This window comes from Oncorhynchus mykiss, chromosome 11 (genome assembly GCF_057628025.1).
Source record: "Oncorhynchus mykiss isolate SJ-2025 chromosome 11, ASM5762802v1, whole genome shotgun sequence".
NCBI lineage: Eukaryota > Metazoa > Chordata > Actinopteri > Salmoniformes > Salmonidae > Oncorhynchus > Oncorhynchus mykiss.
The window spans coordinates 22,874,035-22,882,447 of NC_143032.1; the positions used below are offsets into that span (position 1 = coordinate 22,874,035).

The 8,413-nt window shown below is 37.9% G+C and overlaps 1 protein-coding gene across 1 annotated transcript; it reads right to left on the minus strand.

Annotated features, from left to right (window-relative positions):
• Positions 1-1,406: 1,406 nt before the first annotated feature.
• On the minus strand, positions 1,407-6,809 carry LOC110535489 (tissue factor). The gene is made up of 6 exons (XM_021620513.3): positions 6,442-6,809; positions 6,038-6,146; positions 3,974-4,167; positions 3,571-3,755; positions 2,538-2,712; positions 1,407-1,818 (listed from the first exon to the last, which is right to left on the minus strand). Exons 1-6 carry the CDS (start codon positions 6,509-6,511, stop codon positions 1,682-1,684), a joined length of 870 nt encoding a protein of 289 aa, XP_021476188.3. The 5' UTR covers positions 6,512-6,809; the 3' UTR covers positions 1,407-1,681.
• Between the last annotated feature and the right edge of the window lie 1,604 nt (positions 6,810-8,413).

The window sequence follows — 8,413 nt, forward strand, 5'->3', positions numbered from 1 at the left end:
TTTAAAAATGTATTGTTTTTCAGTGTAAGTATGATATGATAAGATAAGTATGATAATATGTTCACTATCATTACATTTAAACACACTTATTAAAACCGTACTTCAATTTCAAACTCTTTAATTGTACATTAGTATATTCATTCAAAATACATAATTTACACTTGTAAATTGCAGCTCTAGCCACAACTGCTTTGTTAATAGCATGTTAACATTGGTTGAGAAGATGCCTTGGTCAATCAAGGTAACCTCTACATGGCTATTTACAATAGCTGATGTAGTTAATTAGTAGAAGTGTATTTGTAAAAGCTTAGTTGAAACACATTATAAATACACTTCTTTGTAAAGAAAATACAGGAATTCTAATTCAAATACCATTTTAGTATAATTATAATTTATGAGAAATATACATAAAATGTACTTAAGGTGAATTCAAAGTATATTTGTTTTGCTCTTTATCTAATATACTTAAGTACAATTTAATATACTTAAGTCCCAATTTAGATCATTTCAAGTGTATTTAATATACTTAAATGCTAATAAAATAAAATGTGAATATACTTCAAATATGTTAGTAAAGTATGATTTAATTATTTTTAAATATAATTTGTTTCCGCTTGGTGTAGATTTGGCCTTGTGTTGAAGATTATTATCATGCTGAAAGGTAAATTCCTCTTAAAGCGTTTGAAATTGAAGTACAGATTTAATGAATGTGTTTAAGTTTAATGATAGTGAACATATAGTATACATAGACTGAAAAACAATTCATTTATAGTACACTTTAATAAGTGTATTGAAGTGTGAGGATAGCATATTATAGTATACTAAAACACTGAAAAAACAATGAATATAAAAGTACACTTGTAATAAGTGTGTTGAAGTGTAATGATATTATATTTATAGTATTCTCCAGATATATTATTTGATTTATTTGTATATTTAAGTATACTTTGGAATATTTGGAATGCATTAAAATAAATGCAGGCATCACGAGATAGTCAACAATGAACTACTGCAGGCCTAATATGCTGACTGTTACTATACTGTATCTTTAATCCATTTACAAAACTGAAAACATCTCCTCATTCCATTTCCATGGATCTTTTAACCTTTGTGTTTTTAAAGTATTTGCCTTGGACTCCCCAAAAAAATGTGTGCATAAGATTTTCACAGAATTGTAATTGTAAAATGTTTTGAAAGTTTTAATTATTATTTTTTTTTTTTCAATTATTATTATTATTTTTTGTGACACTAATGCCAGTTGAATGACCTGTAGGTGCGGCTAGTTAGACACTTTTTGCAGGAACTACATAAGACTGATGATGTCTGCTGTGATAACACTCCATTTGCGTAACCTTCCCCCACTCTTCAACAGTCTCTCAAATCAAAGATAAACACATTACCACAAATGAATGGTAAGACTTTATTATGAACATGCCATCACAATCAAACAGAATACCATATTAGTACCAGACTCCACAGTTGTGTTTCATTTTGCTTTGATTATTTTACATCATGTTCTGTCATCTAACTGTTTGTTATTCATATATTAAAGATGTCCAGACAATACTCACGCAAAACAATTTAGTTTAAACATATAACCTATCTACGGAGCCCTTAAACCTTTAAAGCATCAATATATTTTCTATACGGCCCATGGCAAAATGTGTAGAATTGTAGGAAATTAACCTAAGGCTTCTTTCTCTCCATCGTCTCCACTAAAATGTTTTGCCGCGAGGTTGGAGCCCCCCCACAACCGAATCTCGCTTAGGGCCCCCAAAGCAGCTGGGATGAACCCAACGATCACTCCGATCCCATACTCTGGAGAAGAAACAGGGTTATCGACCATTATTGGGCTGGACAGTGATTCACACGCACACCACACACACACACACACACACACACACACACACACACACACACACACACACACACGCACACACACACACACATACACACACAGGGACTTCTCCAGTATTGCATTTCACATTCAGTCTAAACATTAGTAATTCATTTGCTTATTTTATCCTTCGCATTCCCATCCCGATTGGCCCACTAGAATATATGATAAACACCTTACCCCTCTTCTCATCATTCCTCACAGCGAGAAAGATGCACATGAATGATTCTAAATTTGTAATACTAGAACTTGGCATTAGCTAAGTGGCTAAGGATTCGATATCCTCAGTACCACAGATGCAAATCTAAACTCCCTTAAAAATATAATGGCCAACATGAATTATCGAGTTACAGAATATATTAAAACAGGGCCAGATTTCCTTAATGAACACAACTTGTCAAAAAGTTCAAGGCTGACACATGAGCCAGAAATGTATACTGGAAAATAAAAGACACCAACCCTGCTACAGTACACCTCAGAAGTACTATTTATCACAATAATATATACGTATACCATTTAGCAGATGCTTTAAACCAAAGCCACTTGCAGTACAGAGACAATGAGAGCATACATTTTCAGTATGTGTATGTGATCCCTGTGGGACTTGAACCCACAACCTTGGCATTGTTAATATCCTTACCTTCAAAGACGGACTTATCGTCACCCGGTGAGCACTGTCTTTGACTGAGCTCTCCCAGCTGATTGTCTGTGCTGCGGGAGGGGATGTAGGCCTGGATGTTGAAGCAGTAACTCACCCCAGGATCTATATCCCCCTCTTCTAGCTCTATCTCACTGCTTGCAGAGATCTTTGTTTTCTAGAGGGAGAATTACATAAAGAAGGCATGTCTTCTGATATATTTAATTTTGTATAACTTGTTCATTACTGTTTTACTATCATAAAAATCAGGACAAGACTCTGGTGAGGACGACGAGCACGCAGATGAGCTTCCTTGAGACAGTTTTTGACAGTCTGTGCAGAAATTCTTCGGTTGTTCAAACCCACAGTTTCATCAGCATTCTGGGTGGTTCGTCTCAGACCATCCCACAGGTGAAAAAGCCGGATGTGGAGATCCTGGACTGGTGTGGTTACACGTGGTCTGCGGTTGTGAGGCCGGTTGGACGTACTGACAAATTCTCTAAAACAGCTCTGGCAACAGCTCTGGTGGACATTCCTGCAGTCAGCATGCCAACTAAATGCACACAAAAACTTGAGACATCTGTGGCATTGTGTTGTGTGACAAAACTGCACATTTTAGAGTGGCCTTTCATCGTTCCCAGCACAAGGTGCACAAGTGTAATGATTGATGCTGTTTAATCAGCTTCTTGATATGCCACTCCTTTCAGGTGGATGGGTTATCTTGGCAAAGGAGACTGCTCACTAACAAGGATGTAAAGAAATGTGCGCAAAATGTTTTAGAGAAATAAGCTTTTTTTGCATATGGAAAATTTCAGAGATCTTTTATTTCAGCTCATCAAACATGGGACCAACACTTTACATGTTGCATTTATCTTTTTGTTCATCATAATTATATTCTTAGCTTGAACCTTTAAGGAGCCTACATCATTGATGAATGTCTGTCTCATTTGGTTCAGCCCCAGGCTCTAGTTCTTTGAGGAACTGTAAATATCTAGTGTAGGGCTGTCATTTTTATTACGCTCCCCTTTAAGCTTACCTTGCCCGTGCTTGTTGCTTTTCCAAAGGTGACTTTGTATTGCAGTTCATCAGCGAAGATGTCCCGGATGGTTCTCTGTTGGTTCTGCTTATTGAACAGGGCTGTGAGAGGGTCTTGTACATACAGGGTGATCTTCCTCTTGTCTTTGCTCACCTCGATCTTGAACTCAGGTCTGCCTATAAGCGCTGGAAGGGAAATACCATGAGAGGTTGACAAGCTGCTTGTCACACCTGGCGCACACTCTTCTTTCTCCCGGTGATTTATAGAAGAACCAACATTTCTACACTGGCATGCAGAAAATGTGCCCTGATACATGGCTGTTGATTCCTATGGCACCACAGGTGTCAACAGCCATGTATCAGGGCATGCAAAAAATATGTCATTGTATGGCTGGGGTACCTACTGTCATTGTAAGGGGTGAACCTCTCTGACCTTGTGTGAGGGAACTCTATGAGGTCAGAGTTCACACCAAGTAGGGGTTTTGAGAGGACATCAGCGGAGTATATGGCCTTCAGGTCCACCAGAGAGTTGGACAGGTCACACTCTGTCTCCATAGTCCTGATACAGTGTTGGTTCTTCTTTCTGTTCTGACCGATTCTGAAATAAAGAAGATATTTATGATACAGTCACAACATTGTTCTGATACTGTTAGCGTTCCTCTCTCTCTGTTCTGGCCAATACTGAAATAGACATAATGGTAGGTTTCAGTCAAAGGATTATCATTATCTTCAAACATGTTTTTTTTGTTGCATTTAGGTAATTCATTGGGTCTGTATTGGAATCTTAGTTCAACAATAAGAAAAGTACCAAATATGAATCTTTGACTTGAATCATAGTATTGAGCTCTTTGCACCACATATCACACACATTGTACTTCATAAAAAAATATTTGTATTTTTTCTATTTTCAGCTCCAAACCCCCTTGATCTATTCGACGGTACACAGCAAATTGGCCGGTGTTGATTTTTCAGTAACATTTCTAGTGTTCATTCAGGAGTTAAAGTGGTGTAAAATAACACTCAGTGGTGGAAAAGAACCCCAAGTGTTGGTGTTAATAACCAGAGTTATTGTTTTACAATGTTGACATTAAAACAGTCCCATCAAAACCACACCTGCTATTTTCATATTTCCCAGCATGTTTTTTAGGATTGTTTTTAATATCTGTGTTTTTGCATGTTGCCAACATTGATTGATTGATTGATTAATTCATCTTATGCTACACCAAGATATAGAACACATTTTTTTTTAAACTAATCCAATCAGTTAGTAAGATTTATAGCACCCATTAAGGAAATAGTTGTTCCCATTTAAATGGTTTAAGTACTCTTTTTTTAAATTAGGTTTACTAACCATGTCAATTAATTAAGAATGCAGGTTCCTGGTGAATAAAAACATCTAACTTGGATACCTAACTCTGTTTGGTTTGCAACAGGATTTCCATATCACTTTTACAAGCCAGCATAATGTGACTTGCAGGCCTGATGAGGCCTTTTAACCAGGAGTTTCCTAACACTACCGTGTTAAAGTAAAAATGGGCCATCAACTAGGCCAATAAGCAAGGCCTTATGATATACAATATGTAATGTATTGTCATAGTTTCATTTTAATGATAACATTCGCCTAGGAACTCACTTGGTGAAAGCCACAGAACTTCAAAAGGAATGAATTCAACAACTAACAAATATAGGCATGGGTATTAACTCTACAATTTAGTCAAAAAGAAAATGAACCCTGGGAAATCTGCAAATTGGGCTTTACACCATCCAGTGTTAAAACGACACCAAAAATGATTTACTGTAACACTAAAGGTTTTAACTTCTTACACTGAGAAAGTGTAACAGCGTCAGCACTAAGCAAAGTAAGTCCAGTTTACTCTGAATCATGTGTTATGTTTTACACTGTAGGTGTTGCGTATTACTCTACAGTAGAGCTGTGCTAACACTACAATCGAGTTCCTTTGAACAATTCAAGAGTAAAAAGGGAACACGGAAACAGAGTTAAATCTTTACCGCTTTCAAAAGTTTTATTTTAAGACCAGTTCACTGAAAATTGTGTACATTTGAAACTTTCAAAGTTAAATGTACACCATTGATTTTTCTGTGTATAAGATGCATGCATTTCTGAAAACCCTTTTAGCAGATCAATAGTGTAGTCTGATCGCATCAGTCCTGACCCTGACTCTTCAGGGTCAGAGACTGAGACTGGGAATAGGTTAGTGCAGACCTCCCATGATAATGTGATTACAGGCAACAACGTTTTAATATTTCATGGAGACGTTTCATTTCATGAATAGTATAAGGCAGTAATGCAGCATTTGGTAATAACTTGATATGTCGGCCTTTTTTAACAAACCATTCAATAATGATTGAAGTGCCCGATAAACACACTATTCCATGGAATGATTGAAATGGTTCTCTCTTCCTGTAAATGCATAAACCAGAAATCAGTATGTGAATTATTTACTTACACAGAATATTCAACGGTGTATGAATAGTTGGTGGGTTCAGGATCCCACAAAAGCAGTGTTTTGAAGTTGATAGACAACCAAGAAACGTTCTGTGCCTTGGGATAGTCCCCTACAAAAAGAGCAAGATCAGTTTAACTACATGTAATGTTAGACATTGACAATGAGTGAAACATAATTAGGTACAGTGTGCCTTTTCATGAGAGGGTCACAGGGTGCATTGCCTGTACTGTAAATCAGGCTGGTCCCAAGCAGTCCCAAGAAGTTATCAACAAAATATATGGACATTATGGCTTTTAAATAATGCAGTAGGCCTATGTGCATAAGTATTTTATTTATCCACACTATTTGTCTAGTGTACAGCTTTTAGGATTGTAGGCTATATTTTAATAGCCCAGTTGCCTCACCTGAAACACAGTTTGTAAAGATGAGTACAATACACAATTTCCATCCAATTTCCATTCCATCCATTCTCATAATTTTATATTCCAACAGGTAAGTATAAAAACAGTAATCCGATCGGATTGATCCGTGCACGGTTTCTTTAAACAATATCAGTCCTTAAACAACGAAGACAGATAATAATTTCGACTGCATGAATTCCTTTTTCTGTCGCCCAAAATATTGAATTAATGAGCAGAGACAGTGTGGGCGTGTAGAGGAGCGGCTGCAACAGGTTACGTGTTCTATCGGTTTCAAAGTAAAAGCTATGTGACTATCTGACGTTACCTGACCATCGCTCCAGCTAGCTAGCTTTCGATAGGTTAGTTACAATAAGGGCCACCAACAAGTAACGTGAGTTAATTAGCTAGCTGCCTTGATGGCTTTACTGACAGACAAGACAGGGAGTGAGTGGTTTCGCGCACTATCTGTGTATACACTGGCCAAGGATCGTTCAAAAGACTATCCAGCCCCAGCTAGCAGTTTACATAGGCTACCAAGTTTTGACCATGAACCTCTCTCTCACTCTGCCATTAAGTTAGTATTAATTAATTATCAGCAGTAGTCAGTGACGAAGCTTCAGCGGGTGCAGTCACACCAGGTCCAGATCTGCAGAGCCGTGGGCAGATTATAACATTTGAATACCACACCACCATGCCTAAGCATTAATTGCTGACACTGGCCTATTAAGTTTATGAGGAATAAAGAAGCTTGCTTTAAGCTATGCTATATGATAAATGATCCAACTAATGGTTTCACCAACAAAATTGTGTTTTCTTTTTGCCACTACATAAGCCAGAGTGATATTTCAGTGTATTGATGACAATAAATCAAATTAATTTGCTAAATAAATCACATTATTCAATAGTTTCAATACCATGTTAAGATAATATAATGCATTCTGGGATTCATTGTCAAATACTCTCCAAAGCGTTGTTGTTTCTGTCATCGTTTTTAAGCAACTGTTGAGCTAGCTATCAAGAGGGAAAACAATTTATTTTCTTGTATTTTTTTAATTTCACCTTTATTTAACCAGGTAGGCCAGTTGAGAACAAGTTCTCATTTACAACTGCGACCTGGCCAAGATAAAGCAAAGCAGTATGGCAAAAACAACAACACAGAGTTACACATAAGCAAACATACAATCATAACACAATAGAAAAAATGGAAAATCTATGTACATGTAACAGTACAAATTTAGACCGTCCCCTCGCCCATAGCCGGGCGCGAACTAGGGACCTTCTGCACACATCAACAGTCACCCTCGAAGCATCGTTACCCATCGCTCCACAAAAGCCGCGGCCCTTGCAGAGCAAGAGGAACTACTACTTCAAGGTCTCAGAGCAAGTGACGTCACTGATTGAAACGCTATTTAGCGCCCACGCTAACTAAGCTAGCCGTTTCACATCCGTTACACTCACCCCCCTTTTGACCTTCCTCCTTTTTCCGCAGCAACCAGTAATCCGGGTCAACAGCATCAATGCCCACAAAAGCCGCGGCCCTTGCAGAGCAAGGGGAACTACTACTTCAAGGTCTCTGATTGAAACGCTATTTAGCGCCCACGCTAACTAAGCTAGCCATTTCACATCCGTTACATACAGTGTGCAAATGTAGAAGAGTAGGGAGGTAGGCAATAAATAGGCCATAGAGGCAAAATAATTAATGCAAAATAATTTATTTAGCATTAACACTGGAGTGATAGATGTGCAGATGATGATGTGCAAGTAGAGATACTGGGGTGCAAAAGAGAAAGAGGGTAAGTGTAACGGATGTGAAACGGCTAGCTAGTTAGCGGTGGTGCGCGCTAAATAGCGTTTCAATCGGTGACTCACTTGCTCTGAGACCTTGAAGTAGAGGTTCCCCTTGCTCTGCAAGAGCGGGGGCTTTTGTGGAGCGATGAGTAACGATGGTTCGTGGGTGACTGTTGTTGATGTGTGC

Coding starts and splice junctions, on each gene's coding strand:
- LOC110535489 (XM_021620513.3), bottom strand. CDS start 6,511: ATGAGAATGGATGGAATGGAAATTGGATGGAAATTGTGTATTGTACTC. Junction 4,168..6,037: donor TACACCGTTGAATATTCTGT/GTAAGTAAATAA, acceptor TCTTTATTTCAG/AATCGGTCAGAACAGAAAGA. Junction 3,756..3,973: donor GTTCACCCCTTACAATGACA/GTAGGTACCCCA, acceptor TTTCCCTTCCAG/CGCTTATAGGCAGACCTGAG.